Genomic DNA, 20,779 nt, shown 5'->3' with positions numbered 1-20,779 from the left:
TCCAATACGTGGCAACAGACTTTGGTGAGGGAGGTAACTTACACTTTATGGCATATGGGAGGACTTGGGATCGATCCCTGGGACCTCCTGGTGAAAAAGAAGAGAAAGCATGCCTCCGCAGCAAGCTAGTGCCCACGCGGCAAGCTGAGTACCCATGTGGGTACCTGTGCAGCGAGCTGAGTGCCCATGTGAGTGCCCATGTGGTGAGCCAGTGCCCGCATGGTGAGCCAGTGCCTGCGTGGTGAGCTAGTGCCCATGCAGCAATCCAAGTGCCTGTGCGGTGAGCCATTGGCTGCTCAAGTGAGTAAGGCAGCAAGATGATCACTCAACAAGAGAGACCAAGGGGAGAGTCAAGGTGAAGTGCAGCAGAGACCAGAAACTGAGGTGGTGCTATTGACAGGGCACCACTCTCCACATCAGAGGTCCCCAGGACTGAATCCCTGTGAATCCTAGAGGAGAAAGACGAGAAGAGAAGACAGAGAAATAGATATAGAAGATCACACCGTTGAATGGACACGGACAGCAATTACGGCAGGGTGGGGTAGGAGGAGGGAGAGGAAAAAATAAAAATTAAAAAAAGAAGGGAAATTAAAAAGTATCACATGGCAATTTTTAAAACCTAGGAAACAGTTTTTTAAAATGTTAACTGACAATCGGAGATGACTATGATTAACTTTTTGATGAATATCCTTGTAGCTTATAAACATGTTTTTATGTACTTTTTAACGCTAATGGTACATATGCTTAAACTTGTTTTATTTCACTAAAAATTTATCATGGGCTTTCTGTACAAATAAGGCATATAGGCAAATTCAAATGTTCAGCTTTCTCATTTGAGAAAAATATAATATGGAAGGTAAAACAATCAAAACAAATTTTAAAATCTTAACAATTTATTATAAACATTTCCCCATGCTATTAACTACTTTTCTACAAAATTATCTTTAATTACTGTTGTTTTTAAAAAATTTTTAAAGCAGTTTTATTGAGATATATTTCCATACCAATCTATCCAAAGTATATAATTAGTTGGTTTTGGTATAATCACAGTGTTGTGCATTTATCACCACAAAAGCAACAGTTTCATTACTCCAAAAAGAAAAACTCCACACCCCTTAACAGTTACCTTACAATCTCACAATCCTTCCCCAGCCCTATATAACTACTAATCTAATTTCATCTTTATAAATTGATCTATATTTACATTTTGTATAAATGGAATCATATAATATGTAGTACACTGTCATTTTTCCCTTAGCATAATGGATTTTTTTTGTCTGATATTAACATCTTGTAACATTAACATACATTCGTTCACTTTCAAAGCAAAACACTTATATATGCAATATTACTGAGTCATATTTCGCATGAGGTTTTACTATACTGTACAATCCCATTGTGCATAATGCCACTATGAACATTAGTGGGTAGATGTCTGTTCACGTCACTGCTCAGTTCTTTTCAGTATATGCCTAGTACTGGTATTGCTGGGTCACATGGTGGATCTGTATCCAACTTCCTTAGGAATCCCCAAACAGACTTCTACAATGGCTGTACCATTCTACATCCCACCCATAGTGTATAAGCATTCCTCTCTCTTCCAAGTCCTCTCCGACACTTGTAGTTCCATTTTTTACTAGTAGCCATTCTAGTAGATATGAAATGATAGTGCATTGTAGTTTTGATTGGCATTTCTCTAATAGCCTCATGTTGAACATTAAAAAATTTTTTTTTGCCACTTTTATTTCTTCTTTAGAATAAAATGCCTATTCAAGTATTTTGTTTTTACAAAAATGTTTTTTAACCCTGCCCCTCTCTCGCCACCATGGCTCCCTTGTCTATTTTTTTGTTGTTTTTTGCTCATTGCGTGCGCTTGTTTTTGGTTTTTGTATTTTGTTTTTTTGCTTGTCTGCTCATTGTTCAGGTGTTCTGTGATTTCTTTTAGCAGTCCTTTGCAGTTTTCTGAATACAGATCCTTTACATTCCTGGTTAAATTAATTCCTAGATATTTGAGACTTTTTGTTGCTATTTTATAAGTGAAAATTTTTCTTAATTTCCTCCTTAATTTGCTTATTACTAGTATATAGAAGCATTATTGATTTGAGTGTTGAGCTTGTATCCTCCCACTTTGCTGTACTCATTTATTAGCTCTTATAGCTTTGTTGTAGATATTTTGGAATTTTCTAAATATAGGATCATGTCATCTCTGAAAAGTAAGAGTTTTACTTCCTCTTTTCCTCATTGGTTGCCTTTTTCTTTTTCTTGCCTAATTGCTCTAGCTAGAACTTGAAGTACAATGTTAAATAACAGTGATGTCATTGGATATCCTTGTCTTGGTCCTGATTTTACAGGGAAAGCTCTCATCTTCTCCCCTTTAAGTTTGATGTTAACTATGGGATTTTCATATATGTCCTTTATTATATTGAGGAACTTTCCTTCATACCTATCTTTTGAACTGTTTTTATCAAGAAAGGATCCTGGATTTTGTCAGATTCCTCTTCTATATCAATTGAGATGATCATACGTTTTTTTCCTTCAATTAGTCAATATGGTGTGTTACATTAATTGATTTTCTCATGTTGAACCATCTTTGCATACCAGGAATAAAACTTCATCATGGTATGCTGTTGGATTTGATTTTCAGGTATGTTGTTATTTTTGTGTCTATCTTTGTTAGTGACACAGGTCTGTAATTTTCTTGTAGTATTTTTAGCCATGGTGTTAGGGAGATGTTGGCTTACAAAAATGTGTTGGGGGAAGCAGACTTGGCCCAGTGGATAGGGCTTCCGTCTGCCACATGGGAGGTCCATGGTTCAAACCCCGGGCCTCCTTGACCCGTGTGGAGCTGGCCCATGCTCAGTGCTGATGCGTGTAAGGAGTGCTGTGCCACGCAGGGGTGTCCCCCACGTAGGAGAGCCCCACGCATAAGGAGTTCACCCCGTAAGGAGAGCTGCCCAGTGCGAAAGAAAGTGCAGCCTGCCCAGGAATGGCGCCACACACACGGAGAGCTGATGCAGCAAGATAAGCAACAGAAAGAAACACAGATTCCTGGTGCCGCTGATAACAACAGAAGCAGACAAAAAGAAGAACAGGCAGCAAATGGACACAGAGAACAGACAACTGGGGTGAGGGCGGGGGGGGGGAGAGGGGAGAGAAATAAATAAAAAATCTTTTTAAAAAATGTGTTGGTTAATTTTCCTTCATCTTCAGTTTTTGGTAAGCATTTCAACAGGATTGATTTTAATTCTTTTTGAAATGTTTAATAGAATTCACCTGTGATTCCATCTGATCCTGGACTTTCCCTTTTTTGGGAGATTTTTTATGACTGATGGAATCTCTTTACTTGTGTTGTTTTTTTTTTCCTTAAGGCAAACTCACATTGATTATGTCTGCAGAGCTGGATTCTTGTTTTCAGACTCTCTTAGTTTCTATTTATCTGTGAATATTTTAAAGTCACTGTCATATTTGACAGTTTTCCTGAATAAAGAATTCTTGACTGGCAGTTTTTCTCTTTCAGTACCTTAATTTTACCATACCACTGCCTTGTCACCTCCATGATTTCTGAAGAGAAATCTGTACTAAGTTTTATTGGGCATCCCTCATGTGATGTTTTGCTTTTCCCTTGCTGCTTTCAGAATTTTCTCTTTTCTCTTTGGCATTTGGCATTCTGAATATTATATGTCTTTGGGTAGGTCTGTTTAGATATATTCTAATTGTAGTATGCTGTGCTCCCTGGACACATATAGTCATGTCTTTCATGACAGTTTGGAGATTTTTGGCCATTATTTCCTTAGATGCTCTTTTTTCCCCTTTTCCTTTCTCTTCTCCATTGTACGTATTTTGGTGTGCTTTGTGTCCCAGCTCAGTTTTTTTCCCATTCTTTTCTGTCTTTTTTTTTTTTTTTTTGAGATAGGCCAGTAAAAAAAATTTATTGCAAAATGGGGGAAAAGAACAGAGCTTGCTGATAAATGGGAGAGAAAGACTGAAATATACACTGAGATTTGGTTTGGGCTCCTCTATGTAGAGAGAGCCGAGCTCTGTCTTGTGTTGTTATCTTTTAAACTAATTATTCCTCCCACTTGATGATGCTATGGGGAGGGTCCCCAGCTGTTATTGGTTACCCCTCTCAATGGTGGGGGCCAATGGTGAGACCTGTTTGGATTATCCAGGGTCAAGGGGAGGTCCTGGAAAGAGAAACTGGGACCTCAAGGTTAAACTCAAGGTCTCAGCTAGGTCTTGCAGCCATGTTTTCTGTCCACCAAGTTTTTGACTTGTCTTCTCATTTCCCTGGCTAATCTGCCTCAACTCCCCCCTCAGAGAGTTCATGCTCTTATATTTACATGGGTGCTGAGGATAGTATTCATTCTCCTATAGTTACTTCCTGCTGATTAGGGCAGTAGTCCCTGCCTGACAGGGCGTAAACTTCTCTGGCTATTCTTTTGCGGTGGAGAAAAAGATGGGTCCCACACTGTGGTTGGAACTGACTGAAATTCCCACATAAGTATTATCTTGTTTTGGAAGGCCTTGATTCTTTCACTGTTATCCAGTTTGTAACAGTTCTTAAGCAAGTTGTCATGCCTAAGAAGTTGTAACAAATTCTTAGGCATGAGTAGAAGTTGTAACAAATTCTTAGGCATGAATAGATAGTTCCTGGTCAGGGAGCACCACTCCCCTTTTTCTTTCCTGGCAATGGCTTGCCAGATGAAGATGGGGAAGTGTTGGATTCCTCTAGGTTCTTTGTTCCTAGTGTTTGGGCACTGCAGCTGGCCCTAGGCAAATCCTGCAGCTCGCATTGCTGCTGTAGCCACTGCTCATCTTGTTCTCTCTCACTGGAGGACCGCCAGCTGGAGGTGGCGCTGGAGTTGCTGGCAGAATTTGGTTGGTGGCGGGGCTGCAGGAGCCTGACCTCTTTTCTGTTTGCTCTTTTCTTTTTCATCTTCTTTTGTTCTTTCCTTTATGTCAATGATTCTTTCTTCCATGACTTCAAATCTCCTGTTGTGTGCCTCTCTTGTATTTTTTATTTCATTTATTTATTATGTCTTTTATTCCCATAAGCTTTGTTGTTTTTCTGCCCAAGATTTCAGATTTTTCTGTGTTCAGTATCATCTTTTTTTTTTTCTTTAAGATTTATTCATTTATTCCCCTACCTTGTTTTTGCAATTGCTGTCTGCTTCTGTGTCCATTTGTGCTGTGTTCTTCTGTGTTTGCTTATCTTCTCTTTAGGCGGCACTGGGAACCAATACTGGGACCTTCTGGAGTGGAGAGAAGTGCTCAAATAATTTGCATCTCCTCAGCTCCCTGGTATGCTGCGTCTCGTATTGTCTCTCCTCTGTGTCTCTTTTTGTTACATCTTCTTACTTCACCAGCTTTCCACTTGGGCCAGCACTCCCATGTGGGCCAGCTTGCCTTCACCAGGATGCCCTGGGAATCGAACCTTGGACCTCCTATATGGTAGACAGGAGCCCAGTCGCTTGAGCCACATCCACTTCCCTTAGTATCTTCTTAGTATCTTTCATTTCTTTTTTTTTTTTTTTTTTAAGATTTATTTATTTATTTAATTTCCCCCCCTCCCCTGGTTGTCTGTTCTTGGTGTCTATTGCTGCGTCTTGTTTCTTTGTCCGCTTCTGTTGTCGTCAGCGGCACGGGAAGTGTGGGCGGCGCCATTCCTGGGCAGGCTGCTCTTTCTTTTTCACGCTGGGCGGCTTTTTCCTCACGGGCGCACTCCTTGCGTGTGGGGCTCCCCACGCGGGGGACACCCTTGCGTGGCACGGCACTCCTTGCGCGCATCAGCACTGCGCATGGCCAGCTCCACACGGGTCAAGGAGGCCCGGGGTTTGAACCGCGGACCTCCCATATGGTAGACAGACGCCCTAACCACTGGGCCAAAGTCCGTTTCCCTCTTTCATTTCTTTAGCCATGTTGTTCTTAAACTCAACGATTGGATTTAGGAGATTTGTGTGAACCTCATTGATTAGTTGTTTCAAGTTCTGTGTCTTGTTTGGAGCTTTGATTTGTTCCTTTGCCTGAGTCATATTTCCTTTTCTTACTATGACTTGTAATTTTTTGCTGATTTTTAAATATCTAATTATGATGCTGAGTTTACTCTGATGTTCAGTTTCTCTCTCATGCCTAGGGATTTACTGTTGAGTAGCTGTATGCTACCACTGTTCTTTGATTGTTGGTTTAACTTGTTCTAGATATTTAAGATTGCCTTTGTTAAACTACTCAGATCAGGTCTATGGACCCAGTAATGTGGTGCAGGCTAGTTTCCAAGGGCTTTGGAGAGGTGTACAGTAAAGACACCTGATTGCCTCTTTCATTTATTACTATTTTTCCCTTCTTTTCATGCACTTTTTTGATCTGTCAGCTGATTGTACTCTTTGGTAGACCTCTCAACTCAGGCCCCAGAAGTTAGGGAGGAATGCATTCACTGTAACCCTGCCCACATGGGTAATGCAGAAGCAGTGTCTTCAGGGTGTGGGCCAAGCCTCCTAAGCAAACTTTCTCAGAAGCTGTTCTCTCCTGGCCCCTCCTCCCCCGTTTGTGTCCTCAAAACCAGCCCAGGGAGGAAGGAAGGGTGTTTGGGAAGGCAAATTATCTTTAGCTCATTGCTGGTTCTCAGGGCAAACCATTTCACAGCTCTAGAAATGTGGGACCTCTCCAAAACAGCAGATGAAGTTTGCTGGCCAAAATCTGAACTTGCTGTAGGCTGTATCCCTCCTTCTCCCCTTTCTTGTGAAAGAGGACCGTTGCAACCCCCTCAGTCTGCAGCTGCTGCAGTCTACAGACTTGTATCCAGAAAATTACAAAACATTGCTTAAAAGAAATTTAAACATCTAAATAAATGGTAGGACCTTCCATGTTCGTGGATTGGAAGACCAAAAGATGTCAGTTCTACCTAAAGGTATTTACAGGTTCAATGCAATCTTAATAAAAATTCCAACAGCTTTCTTTTTAGAAAATGGAAAAACCAATCATCAAATTTATATGGAAGGGTATGGAGCCCTTGAGAAAGAAGAACCAAGTTGGAGGTCTCAAATTTTCCAATCTGAAAAGTTATTACAAACCCACATAATCTAAACATCAAGGTATGGGCACAAGGACAGACATATAGACCAATGGAATCAAATTGAGAGTTCAGAAATGACCCTCATGTCCATGGCCATCTATTATTATATATATTTTTAGTATTTACATAGTAATGTATTTGTGTGTGTTTAGTAGAAAAGATGTAGGTTTATAGAAATGTAATTCAGAAAATAGTTCTCATATACATATACCACCCCCCAATGACACTTTATTATTGTGGTACCTTTATTACAATTAGTGAAAGAATACTTAAATATTAATACCAACTCTAGTCTGTAGAGTCCATAGCCCACATTATGTATATTTTTCCTGCTAACCAACCTGTTATTAATATCTTGTAATATTATTGTACTTTGCTGTAATTCATGAAAGAACTTTCTTATATTTTTACTGTTCAAGGCCAACTGATTTTAACAAATCAATTTTATTGATAAATATTAATAAAGCATACATACAATTCATCCAAAGTGGTATTTGGTATCAACAGTGGTATTTGGTATAATTACATAGTTGTGCATTCATCACTTCAGTCCTTATGACAGCATTTTCATTATTTCAATAATGATAAAGAACAAAAAGAAAATTCTTCACCTTTCAATCTCTCTCTGTTTCCTTTGTTATACATAGCTGCTGTTTCTGGCTATTCTTGCACAATTATTTATTAAGCTGTTTTATTGAGATGTATTCACATACCATATGATATATCCATAGTGTATAATAAGTGGCTTTTAGTATTACCACGATGCTGTGCATTCATCATCACAAAAAACTTTAGGATTATTTCATTACTTAAAAAGATAAACACACCCTTAGCATGCCTTCCCTAGTCCTACATAACACTAATCAAATTTCATCTTTATAAATTGATTTATATTTACGTTTTATATAAATGGAATCATATAATATGTTATGCAATATATTTAACTCATAGTAACGCAACCATATAGTATTTGTGCTAGCTGTTAGGGAAAGACAAAATAGTGTCTTTTTTTTTTTTTTAAGATTTATTTATTATTTATTTATTTATTTCCCCTTCTCCCCCACCCCGGTTGTCTGTTCTCTGTATCTATTTGCTGCGTCTTTGTCCACTTCCGTTGTTGTCAGTGGCATGGGAATCTGTGTTTCTTTTTGTTGCGTCATCTTGTTGTGTCAGTTCTCCGTGTGTGCGGCACCACTCCTGGGCAGTCTTCACTTTCTTTCATGCTGGGCGGCTCTCCTTATGGGGCACACTCCTTGAGCGTGGGGCTCCCCTACGCGGGGGACATACCTGCGTGGCAGGGCACTACTTGTGCTCATCAGCACTGTGCATGGGCCAGCTCCACATGGGTCGAGGCGGCCCGGGGTTTGAACCACGGACCTCCCATGTGGTAGATGAACGCCCTAACCACTGGGCAAGTCTGCCGCCCAGTAGTGTCTTTAACAAATACTGTCTTTAGCAAATTTGGAAAACTGGATGTCCATGTTCAAAAGAATATAGGAGTACATCTACCTCATACCATATACAAAAATCTATCAAAATAGATCATAGATGTAATATAAAAAGTTAGAACTATGAAACTCCCTAGAAGAAAACATTTGGAAGCATCTTCAGGACCTTGTGTTAGGCAGTGGTTTCTTAGACTTTATACCCAAAGCACAAGCAGGAAAAGAAAAAATAGGTAAATGGGACCTTATCAAAATTAAATCTTGGAGCAGATGGTGCTCACACAGTTGGGTGCCTGCATCCCACATGGGAGGTCCTGGGTTTTGTCCTAGTGCCTCCTAAAGAAGACAAGAAGACACAGTAAGCAGGAAGGGGATGTGGCTCAAATGGTTGGGTACCTGCCTCCCTCACGGGTGGTCCTGGATTCGGTTCCTGGAGCTTCCTAAGGAAGATGAATGGCTGTAACAAGCAGAGACAATGAGCAGACAGATTAGGGAGCCATTTCAGAGGTGGAAAAAAAGTAAATCTTTTCTGGATCATAGAATTCCACAATTAAAAGATGAACTACAGATGCTCATCTGATGGACTAAAGAGGGGAGTGGATATGGCTCAAGCAGTTGAGCGCCAGCTTCCTACATGGAAGATCCCAGGCTTGGTTCCCGGTTCCTCCTAAAACCAAAAGAAAACAAACAAAAAAGCTGCCTCAGGGGAGCTGTTGTGGCTCAGTGGTTGAGTGCTGGCTTCCCACATATGAGCTCCTGGGTTTAATCTCCGGCCCTAGTTCCTCAAAAAAAAAAAAAAAAAAAAAAAGACTTGAGTAGATTTTTCTCCAAAGAAGATATACAGATGGCCAAAAACCAAATGATGCTAAAGATCACTAGCTATAGGGAAACACACTACGAAAACACTATAAGGGGAAGTGGATGTGGCTCAAGTGATAAGGCCTCTGCCTACCATATGGGATGACCCGGGTTTGATCCCTGAAAAATACGAAGAGTGCGCCTGTGTGGCGAGCCGAGTGCTCATGTGGTAAACCAAGTGCCCACACAAATGCCCGGTTGGCGAGCTGAGTGCGCCAGGGCCTGTTTGGTGAGCCAGTGCATGCATGGTGAGCCAAGTGCCCACACCGATGCCTGCGTTGCTGCCAAGTGCCTGTGTGAGTGCCTGCTCAGTGATCCAGTGCCCAGGTGGCAAGCTAACTGCCTGCACAAGCGAGTCACTCAACAAGAAGATGACACAACAAAAGAGAGGCTAAGGGGAGAGTCAAGGTGAAAAAAAAAGCACCATGAGATCCTATTTCACACCCAGTAGAGTAGCTATTATTATTTAGAAATTTACAAGTGTGGATAAGGATGTGGAGAAATAGAAACACCTATTCATTGTTGGTGGGAATATGAACTGCTCCGGCAACCATGGAGGATAGTTTGTTGGTTCCTCAGAAAATTAAATATGTATAAAATTACTGTATGACTCAAACAGATATTTGTACTCCAGTGTTCATAGCGTCATTATTCACATTTTTCAGAGGATGGAAGCACCCAAGTGTCTCATCAGGTGATGAATGACTAAATAAAATGGGGTATATAACTCTCCAAAAAGAATATTATTTAGCCATAAAAAGGAATTGAAGTTCTGAAACATGCAACAGTATAGATAACCATTGACTACCTCCTTTTCAGTGAAATAAGCCATACACAAAGGAAAGTATTGTACAACCTTCCTGATTTGAAATAATTAGAATTAAGCAAATCATAGCTTCTGACTATAATACAGGGTTTTAGTGGATAAGGTAGGGGTAAGGAATGGGGAGTTGATGCTTAAATTGTACAGTGTTTCTCTTTGGGTTGATTTGTAAACTTTTAGTGGATGGTAGTGATATCAACACAAGACTGTGAATATAATTAACAGCACTGAACTATATATTTAAATTTTGTTAAAAGAAGGAATTTTAGGTTATATATATGTTAGTAGAATACAAATTTTTTTAAAAGAAAGGACTCTGTTTCAGTGAACCTTATGGTAAATGATGATTGTAGTTCATAGTACAAGTATAAAATTTTAAAAAATGAATTTTAGGAAATGTACCACATTTACACAAGGTGTTAATAATATGCTCTTTTATGGGAACTCAAGATTTTTCTGTGTATCAACAACTCTGGTTTTTTAAAAAATAATTTACCATATGACCTGGCAACTCCCCTTCCACATATGTACTTAAAGAATATGAATACAGTCTCAGAGATTTGGGTACCAATGTTTATGGCAGCATTATTCAGAATAGACAAAAGGTAGAAACAACCTAAGGGCCATCAACAAGTGAGTGGATAAAGAAAATGTGGTATGATCTGTACATACAATGGAATATTATTTTGCTATAGGAAGTAATAAAGTTTTGACATACCCTGCAACATGGAAGAACCTTGAAAATTGTTCAGTGAAGTGAACAAGAGACATAAGGACAAATGTTGCATAATGTCTCTTATAAGAGATGTCTAGAAATAGCAAATTGGCAGAGATAAAAAGTAGTTTAAAGGTTACCAGGGGAGGAGGGAGAGGAGAAGGGGGAAGTGTATATTTGGAGGATATAGAGTGATTGTGCATGAATTAATTTTTTTTTTTTAAAAGCACTAAACTCCTTTTCCAAAGTAGCTATAACTATTTTCCTTTCCTCTTGGCACTGCATGAGAGTTACAATTGCCAGTATCCTCACCAGCATTTGCTATTGTCTGACTTTATTTAGCCAATAAATCTTTGGCACAGTGGTGCTATTTTAATTTCTTTACTCATTTATTGGGCTATCTTCTTAATAATTTGAATGAATTACTTATATATTCTGGATTCTCATTCACTATCAGCCATGTGGGTTCTAATATTTTTCTCACTGTTTGTGGCTTGACTTCTCATTTTCTTAATGTTGTCTTGAAGCACAGTGTTAAAAGATTTGATGAAGTTTTAAATTTATCAATTTTTTCAAATGGTTTTATTTTTTCGGCCCTTTCTGAAATCTTTGCCTAATCAAAGTTCACAGAGTTTCTCCCATATTTTCTTTTAAAAGTTTTATTGTTTTAAGCTTTTATGATTTGATCATTGATCCGTTTTGATTTACTTTTTATGTATAATGTGGTGTGACAGTTGGGATTCATTTATTTGAAGAGGAGTGCGACCCGGCGCAGGAGTGCTGGCCAGTGTGGAGAGCTGACGCAGCAAGATGATGCAACAAAAAGAGACACAGAGGAAAGACAAAAAGAGACTTAGCAAAACCAGGGTGCTGAGGTGGCGCAAGAGAATGATCACCTCTCTCCAACTCCAGAAGGTCCCAGGATTGGTTGTGGGAGCCGCCTGATGAGAATAGAAGACACAGAACACCACCCAGTGAGCGGACAATAGAGAGCAGACAGTGGAGGGAGAAGGGAGAAATAAATAAATAAATAATATATTTATCAATTGATCAAGTGAGGGCTTAGATTCCATATGGGTACTGGATGCACTCCTCCCGCTTCCAGTTGTAGACACTCTAGGCTCCATGTTGCGGTGGTTGACCTTCTTCAACTCCATGTTAGCTGAGTGGAGTAAGTCCAATAAATCAAAGTGTAGGAGCTGAAGTCTGTTGAGGCTCTGGGCCTGGGCGTCATATTATCAGTCCAGAGATTCGAATCCCCTACATATATCTTAAACCCAGCACCGACTACAATTCCAATAAAGTAGCATGCAAGTCTTGTGAAAAGAGATCCCCTCTGAGTCCAATTCCATCACGCAGAAACACCAGCTCCAAAGAAGGGCTATCTGTCATGGCAGTGAACCCCTTCTGCCATGACCATAGAACCCGTGGGACTCTTTATCCCTCAAAAGAACCAATACCTGGGGTTGTATCTACCTTATCTGTCTCTTAGACTCTGTTCAGTTGTACATAGGGGTATTCCTTCTGACAACCTCCAGACTCTTTTTTAGAGACTCACAGCCTTATAATCTCATTTCTCCTTTCCATTTCCCCCTTACATTAGGTCAAACAGCTTCCCGAAGTCATGTCATTATATGTAGACAGGTATATTCTGCTGTTCCGCATTGAATCTTTAATTCAAGGTCATTTTCTAGTTGCTTCTTCAGCTGGTATGTGGTAGTGATCCCTCGGTGCCAGGGAGAATATATATATTTTTAAGTACACTATTGAAATATCTTGATTTTTTTTTCTTCCAATGCTGGATCAAGCTTATTAAAGTTCTAATATAAAGCTTTAAAATAATTAAAGTGAGAGCAGCAATTTTATGACCTTTTCCATTTTCCGTATACATTAAATTTGTATGAAAGGTATTTAATGCTATCCACAAATTTCTTTTAAAAGTACTGGTTCATGTAAAACAGCAAGAGACTACATATTTTTTTAACTTTTTATTGGAGTAAGGTGGCTTTTATTTTTGTTGGAGTCTTTGACATTGCTGCTACTTTTTTTCATGCAGGAATTGGCAAACTTTGTAGAGATCCATTTAGGGAATATTTTAGGGTCTGTGGGCCATATATTATCTCTGTTCCATATTATTTGCTTCTTTGTTTGTTTTGAACAACCATTTAAGAGCATAAAACTTTTCCTGTTTCAGTGATCATATCATCTGCAGGCTGTTGTTGGCCAACCCATGTTGTAAAGGTGATTACCTTGAAAGGTTTCTTTTCCTTTTTCTTTTCCATTTTCCATTTTCCTCAACAGGATTCCTTAATTCCTTAAATATTTAATGAGCGTTTACACATCTGAGGCATTGTATCTCAAATTTTGGTAGATGATTCAACCATAGATAAGACATGTCTGGTAGGCTTGCTAGCACGGTGCTCCTGTAACAGAGGGTTAAGAATTAACAACAGGGAAGAGGATGTGGCTCAAGTGATAGAACTTCTGCATACCATATGGGAGAATCTGGGTTTGATCCCTGGGACCTCCTGATGAAAAAGAAAGGAAAGTGTTCCCACGTGGCGAGCCAGTGCCCGCATGAATGCCTGTGTGGTGAGTGCAAGTGCCCACGTGGTGAGCCAGTGCCTGCGCAAGTGAATCATGCAGCAAGATGATGACGCATCACAAAGAGATAAGGGGAGAGCCAAGGTGAAGTGCCGCAGAAACCAGGAACTGAGGTGGTGCAATTGACAGGGAGCCTCTCTCCGCATCAGTGGTCTCCAGGATTGAATCCCGGTGAATCCTAGAAGAGAGAGTATGAGAAGAGAAGACAACTCAGACAGCAAAAATAGTAGGGTGGAAGAGGGGAAGGCGGGGAAATAAATTTTTAAAAATTAAGTTATGATTACTAAATTATTACATAGATGGTTTTATGTTATAAAATACCAAAAGATTAATATCAAATTACTAAAGCTGCCTAGAGTCATCCTACCTCTGCTGTTTATGTTTATTCTAGATTTGACTTAACCCTTGTATATCCTTACTATTGTTATGGTAATTCTAGATTGAACTCATACTTTATGTATACTTACTATTGGACTGGTAACTATTCCATACACCTTTTTTTTTTTAAGATTTATTTATTTATTACCCCCCCTTGTTTGCAGTCACTGTCTGCTCTGTGTCCATTGGCTGTATACTCTGTGTCTGCTTATATTCTCTTTAGGAGGCACTGGGAACTGAACCCTTGACCTCTCATGTGGAAGAGAGCAACTCAGTTACCTGAGCCACCTCAGCTCCCTGGTTTGTTGTGTCTCTCGTGTCTTTGTGTCTCTTTTGTTGTATCATCTTGTTGCATTAGCTTGCTGTACCAGCTCACCTTGTCCATGAGGCATCAGAACTGAACCCAGGACCTCCCATTGGGTAAGCAGAAGCCCAATTGATTGAGCCACTTCCACTTCCTGCATCTCTGTTTAATATCCATATGAAAGACCTTGTAACTGACCTTCGTTCTGTAGACCACTATCCCAAATCCTTGTGACAGACCCTGACTTGCTACTCAACCCTTATCCATCCTGTTTACTCCTGTAGTGTTCTTTAATGAAGGAACCTGTGTCCATTTCCATTCCATTTATTCATGGGCACCCTGATGTTATAAAATATTAGAATCTGATAATCAGAGAGGCAGTTTTGGGCCATGAGGTCACTGTGCTCCATTGCTTGCACAACCAGTAAAACTCTCTCTTTGAAATCCCGGTGTCTCAGAAGTTGGCTTTAAAGATGCATCTGGAGGAAGTGTTGCCAGGCTTTCTCTAGGTTCTTGCTAAGCTACAGGAAATTAATTTCGAGAGCAAGCTGGGTTAATTAGGCCAGTAATTTATTAAAGAATGGTGAGAAGAGAAATGGGAGAAAGTAAAAGACCATGGGTCCCAGGTAGCAAGGAAGGGGCTGAAGAGTGATAAAGAGGGCTGATTTAACAGACCACCATTCCCCATTATAGATTATAAATCCCCAGATTTACTTGCACGTTGATCCAGTCTTTGGCATGGGGTGGGGAGGGGGCGTTCTGGCAGCTGCAAAGAAGGTCAGAACATAGGGCAGAAGGCAAGAATGGGTCAAAAGGCAAGAGAGGGTTGGTTTGGCCTTTGGGCTTGCTTTTTGAACCATTAATTATTACGCGGCTTTACTAATGAAGGAGGGGTCCCAGCTGTTTGTTGTTTTGATTGATTACCCCACCCATTAGTGCCTCAGGAGAGCCTAGTGATAAGGTCCCTGGAGAATATCCTGGGCTTCTCCTTGCTTCTGGAAGAAATCTCATCCTGATGGGGAATCTCACAAGGGTCTTCCAGCAACCATCTTGGGGTTACTGAAGGACATGTTTAATGGTGTCAGTTTTTCTGCCAGGTTCCAGAGCCATCTCTTTATTCCCTAACTAGCCTGCTTCTGAGGGAATCCACTTTTGCTCAGTATCACTAATTTACTAGTTACTGTCCCCAGTCAGATTCTATGTCCCTAAATTATTTTGCTCCTTAAATGTTTTTAGCTTATGATTTAATTTGTGTATTATTGTTTTTAAGAGGTACTGGGGCTTGAAGCCCTGACGTCGTACATGTGAAGCAGGCACTCAGCCACTGAGCTACACCCTCATTTTAAAAATGAGGTTCCAATCATGTTATTTCAGAGTTAAGTAATGTACATGGAAAAAAAATTGACTTTATTAATGTTTATATCATTTCTAAGGGGCACGATTTTTCTCAATGTAACCTTAGGTTGCATTATGTAGTATAGTTAAATTTGCTTGAAAATAGAGTCCATCTTTCTGGAAATTATTTGACAGCAGACTTTAGTGTGCTACATCATTTTAGGAGAAAGGTGGCTGACAGGGAAAGACATTTATTATATAGATTCTGACAGAGGCACTTATTTAGAAGTAAAAGAGCTTTGAATGCATTTTTCAGATGTTTTTCTACAGTTGTACACACATTAGCCATTTTTAAAAAAAATTATTATTTTATTTCTCTTCCCGTTCCCCACCCCCGCCCCCAGTTGTCTGCTGTCTGTGTCCATTTGCTGTGTGTTCTTCTGTGACTGCTTCTGTCCTTATCAGCAGCACCAGGAATCTGTGTTTCTTTTTGTTGCATCATCTTGTGTCAGCTCTCCATGGGTGGGGCGCCATTCTTGGGCAGGTTGCACTTTCTTTCACGCTGGGCGGCTCTCATTATGGGGTGCACTCCTTGCCCGTGGGGCTCCCCTACGTGGGTACACCCCTGTGTGGTACAGCACTCCTTGTGCGCATCAGCACTGTGCATGGGCCAGCTGCACACGGGTCAGGGAGGCCTGGGGTTTGAACTGCGGACCTCCTATGTGGTAGGCAGATGCCCTATCCGTTGGGTCAAGTCTGCTTCCCACATTAGCCTTTTTTAAGATTTATTTATTTATTTAATTCCCCCCCTCCCCCAGTTGTCTGTTCTCTGTGTCTATTTGCTGCGTCTTGTTTCTTTGTCTGCTTCGCTTCTGTTGTCGTCAGCGGCACGGGAAGTGTGGGCGGTGCCATTCCTGGGCAGGTTGCACTTTCTTTCATGTTGGGCGGCTCTCATGGGGTGCACTCCTTGCCCGTGGGGCTCCCCTACGTGGGTACACCCCTGTGTGGCACAGCACTCCTTGCGCGCATCAGTACTGTGCATGGGCCAGCTCCACACAGGTCAAGGAGGCCCGGGGTTTGAACCGCGGACCTCCCATGTGGTAAACGGATGCCCTAACCACTGGGCCAAGTCCGTTTCCCACACATTAACCATTTTTAATGGTGGGGATGAATGACTTGGTGTGTCAGTCACATATGCTGGTTAAATCAGGAATAGAGTGTATATTTTGCTGCTAGGTTGCTCATTATAACTGAGCGATTATTTTTAGAATAAAAATTATTACAAATTCATGTGAAAGGTTAGTTTTTCTACCAGTAGGCTGTTATTTTTACTTCATTTATTGATTTTTAATAATGTTTGCGTTCTTATTTCTTCTTTCCGCTCTCCTCTCATCCTTAGCTGTTCTGGGCTTCTGAGCCAGGAAAGGACAGAGAAGGATCATATTTAGATAGCCTTTAAACTTAATATTAGAAGAGCCTTCCACACTCATAACCTGTCCTTTATTTGAATGGAATTATAAAACATTAACATTTGACAATATTTTCTAGGTTGTTGAGCCTGTTGAATTTAATAAGTGTAATGTTTAATTTTTTCAGAGGTCGAAACAGCAGCAAAGGACTGTCTCAGTCTACGGTGAGTAACTTGAGTGCTATTTGCTTGGAAAAACATTAAATAAAACGATTTCTAACTGTAGCCCAAAAGCCAAAGCAAAAAAAAAAAATTACTGAATTTTTTTTTCTGATGACTTAATAGATCAATATGTTTCGTTTGGTACAGCCCTATTAACCATATGTGGTGTTCTTTGATAATGGCTTTATGTATAAAATGTAAAGTCGTCTTTAATATTTTCTTGCATAACTTGAAAAATAAGTCATTTGTACTGTTATGAATGACTATTAAGACAAATTTGAATGAGTAATTCCCAAAAGATAAGTAGAACACCGGGAGTTTGCAATGTTCTTTGGGTTTTTAAATTTGAAATGAGTTAATATGCTACCTTTTTTAATTCTTTTCATCTTTCTCTCTCGGAAAGGTCCTTCTTGTCTTAAATTTCAGAAATTTATCAATGAAATTAAACTGGGCATGAAGGGTAAAAGGTATAGGTTCCATGTGATAGAAGAAGTAAATGTGAAACAGTCACTGTTTTTGATATTGTGCCTTGAGAGGACAGATTACCTTCATAAGAATGGGGAGGAGGGTACTCTCCTACATAATATGGACTCGTGGTTGTAAGACCTCTGAGCCTTATCTTTGACTGAGAGGTACCTGGAGGAGGTGGTCAGCATCCTTTCAGAAAGTTCTCCTCCCATCTCAGTATACTTTGTTTTGATTTTGATTTTTTCCTTCTGTTACTTTACCCACTTTAGGTTATAGTTCTGTGAGTTTTGGCAAAATATATAGAATCATGTCATTACCACCACAATTCAACAGTTCTACCTAACCCCTGCCCCCCCAAAATCCCTCAAAACTCGTACATTCCACTTTGTAGTGAACTCCACTTTGTAATGAACTCCTCTTTTCCCCACCTCCTGGCAGCTATTGATCTGTCTTCTGCCCCTATGGTTTTTGTCCTTCTATGAAAATTTATTTTTGCTTCTTTGTATCATTTATAGTAAAAGTGTATTGTATTAGTTGGTATGACTAATTTCACTTTTGAAAACTTAAGTTTCTATTGCCTAAGGAAGCAAAAGATTATAGTAAATAAAATCTCCCTTTAATACATATAATGCATGTATCTAAATGTTTGTTACAAAATAAATATTCTTTAATACATATGTATTGTAAATATTGATTTATAATAGTTTCTTTTTAATATTCCAGATTTCTTTTGATGGAATCTATGCAAATATGAGGATGGTTCATATACTTACATCGGTTGTTGTAAGTTATCAGATTATTGGAGATAAACTGCTTTGGAGTGGTGTAAAATAGTCTTCTGAAGTTAAAATTGTAGATAAAGATTCTTAAGAGTATTCATTTCTTCGGTCATGTTTAATCAGAATGACTTAGGAAAAATATATTAGAATTCTCTTTATCCAAGCTATTTCAACTCACTATAAAAATATTCTTAACTATTATGTACAAAATAATGTTAGTAGTTGTCTTCTTTAGTGCATCAGTCTTGTCACTGGGATTAGAAACATTTAACTTTAGTATTAAATTCATACTGCAAACTCTCAGTTGGAACCCACGTAAGAATATTGAGAGTTCAATGCATTGTTAATGTTTTAAAATTTTTTATTGTGTCAGGTAAAATCTAGTATATTGAATGAAGCCCTATGAGCTATAAAAAGTAAAGTAGAAGGAGTTCTTTTCTATGACCAGGTAACATACCTTTTCTTTGATAAATTTATTGTATGTTTTTAGGGATCTAAATGTGAAGTACAAGTGAAAAATGGAGGTATATATGAAGGAGTTTTTAAAACATACAGTCCTAAGGTAATTTTCACTCTCTTTTTGTTAATGTAGAAATTCCCTGAATTATCATCCCCTGTATGTTTGTATGGCTTCCTGAACAGTGTTTATTAGTTTTTCATTTAGTCATTTGTAATTATAAGCTGGATATACTTGTCTTGTTAAATTCTAATGTTTTTCTTATGAAGTAAATGAAAATTTCTTATGCTCAGTCCTTTTTTGTGTTTTTGAAAACTACTTTGTGGTTTTGCTCTTTTATTTCAAATACTGATTATTTTTCAGACTTGTGTAATCAAAAACACTTCTTGATCTATATGCTTACTAAAATATTTTGGCCTTTTTTTTTTTTTTTTAAAGTCACTTTTTTTCAACCCCCCCCCCCCACCAGTTGTCTGCTCTCTGTGTCCATTTGCTGCGCGTTCTTCTTGACCGCTTCTTTCCTTATCAGCGGCATCGGGAATCTGCGTTTCTTTTTGCTGTCGTCTTGTTGTGTCAGCTCTCCATGTGTGCTGTGCCACTCCTGGGCAGGCTGCACCCTCCCTTGCGCTGGGCAGCTCCCCCTATATGGGGCACACCCCCTGCGTGTGAGGCCTCCCCACACAGGGGACATCCCTGCATGGCACTGCACTCCCTGCGCGCATCAGCACTGTGCATGGACAAGCTCCACACGGGTCAAGGAGGCCCAGGGCTCGCACCGCAGACCTCTCATGTGGCAGGCGGACACCCCATCCATTGGGCCAAGTGTGTTTCCCTGTTTTGGCCTTTTTAAAGCATTGTGGATGAGAAGAGGTAGTTCAAAAATTTTTCCCCTCTGTCACTATTTATGTACGTGACAAACCATGGTGTAGCAAAGACCAACTTTTTTTTTTTTTTTTTAAGATTTATTTTATTTATTTGTTTTTACCTCCCCCCTCATTGTTTGTATTCTCTGTCTCCTCGTGTTTTTTTTAGGAGGCACCAGGAACCGAACCCCAGACCTCCCATGTGGGAGGGAGGCACCCAGTCATTTGAGTCATCTCAGCTCCCTGCTTGTTTTATCTTTCATTGTGTTTCCATGCTGTGTCTCTTCATTATGTCATCCCATTGTGTCACTTTGCTGCATCAGGTCACTATCTTGCTCATCGTCTTTAGGAGGCACCGGGAACTCAACCCGGGACCTCCCATGTGGTAGGTGGGTGCCTAGCTGCTTGAGCCACATCTCCTTCCCAGGACCACTTTTTGATATGAGGATTTTTGAATGGTGGAATTAGATAATAGAGCAGATTTCTGAGTAAAGGATATGATTATCACGTTTTCATGAGATAGATGGTTTTGCCAAAGTCATATAAGAAATAGCAAAGACCATGATATGTATGCTAAAGAAGTCCTAACAAACTTTATTTCTATTGAAAAATATTTTGAGTATTTGCTTGTGCTTTTTTATTTTAGTGCGACTTAGTACTTGATGCTGCACATGAGAAAAGTACAGAATCTGGTTCTGGGCCAAAACGTGAAGAAATAATGGAGAGTATTTTGTTCAAGTGTTCAGACTTTGTTGTGGTACAATTTAAAGATATGGACTCCAGTTATGCAAGAAGAGGTGGGTTTTAATTTCTGCATAGACTTTGTGGTTTATTAGATTTATTTGAGCAAAGACTGTTCATTCTGATCATACTTTTTTTTTTTTTTAAGAAATTTGGTTTTCTAGAATATCCTCATTAAAACACTTTTTTTTTAAGAAACGAAATTTTGTGCATTTTTGTTGGGAAATACTAAAAACAATAAGGAAAATTACTTGTATGTCTAGTGGAATAAATTATAAGGGTATGTTTCCCATTAAAAATAGTTTAGGGG

The 20,779-nt window shown here is 39.5% G+C and overlaps 1 protein-coding gene across 9 annotated transcripts in view; it reads left to right on the top strand.

The window, feature by feature from the left end:
* ATXN2 (ataxin 2) overlaps window positions 1-20,779 on the top strand; it is a 175,210-nt gene that overhangs the window by 45,648 nt on the left and 108,783 nt on the right. For all 9 annotated transcript variants that reach the window (XM_058280970.2, XM_023585905.3, XM_058280969.2 and 6 more), the window contains exons 2-5: window positions 17,128-17,164; window positions 18,353-18,412; window positions 18,899-18,970; window positions 20,375-20,525. In XM_058280970.2, coding sequence (XP_058136953.1) covers window positions 17,128-17,164; window positions 18,353-18,412; window positions 18,899-18,970; window positions 20,375-20,525 — 320 coding nt within the window. The remainder of the gene's footprint in view (window positions 1-17,127; window positions 17,165-18,352; window positions 18,413-18,898; window positions 18,971-20,374; window positions 20,526-20,779) is intronic.

The sequence above is a fragment of the Dasypus novemcinctus genome, chromosome 19 (assembly GCF_030445035.2).
Source record: "Dasypus novemcinctus isolate mDasNov1 chromosome 19, mDasNov1.1.hap2, whole genome shotgun sequence".
NCBI classification, from domain to species: domain Eukaryota; kingdom Metazoa; phylum Chordata; class Mammalia; order Cingulata; family Dasypodidae; genus Dasypus; species Dasypus novemcinctus.
Note: the sequence above shows the minus strand (reverse complement) of the source record. Positions and strands in the feature narration are given on the sequence as shown.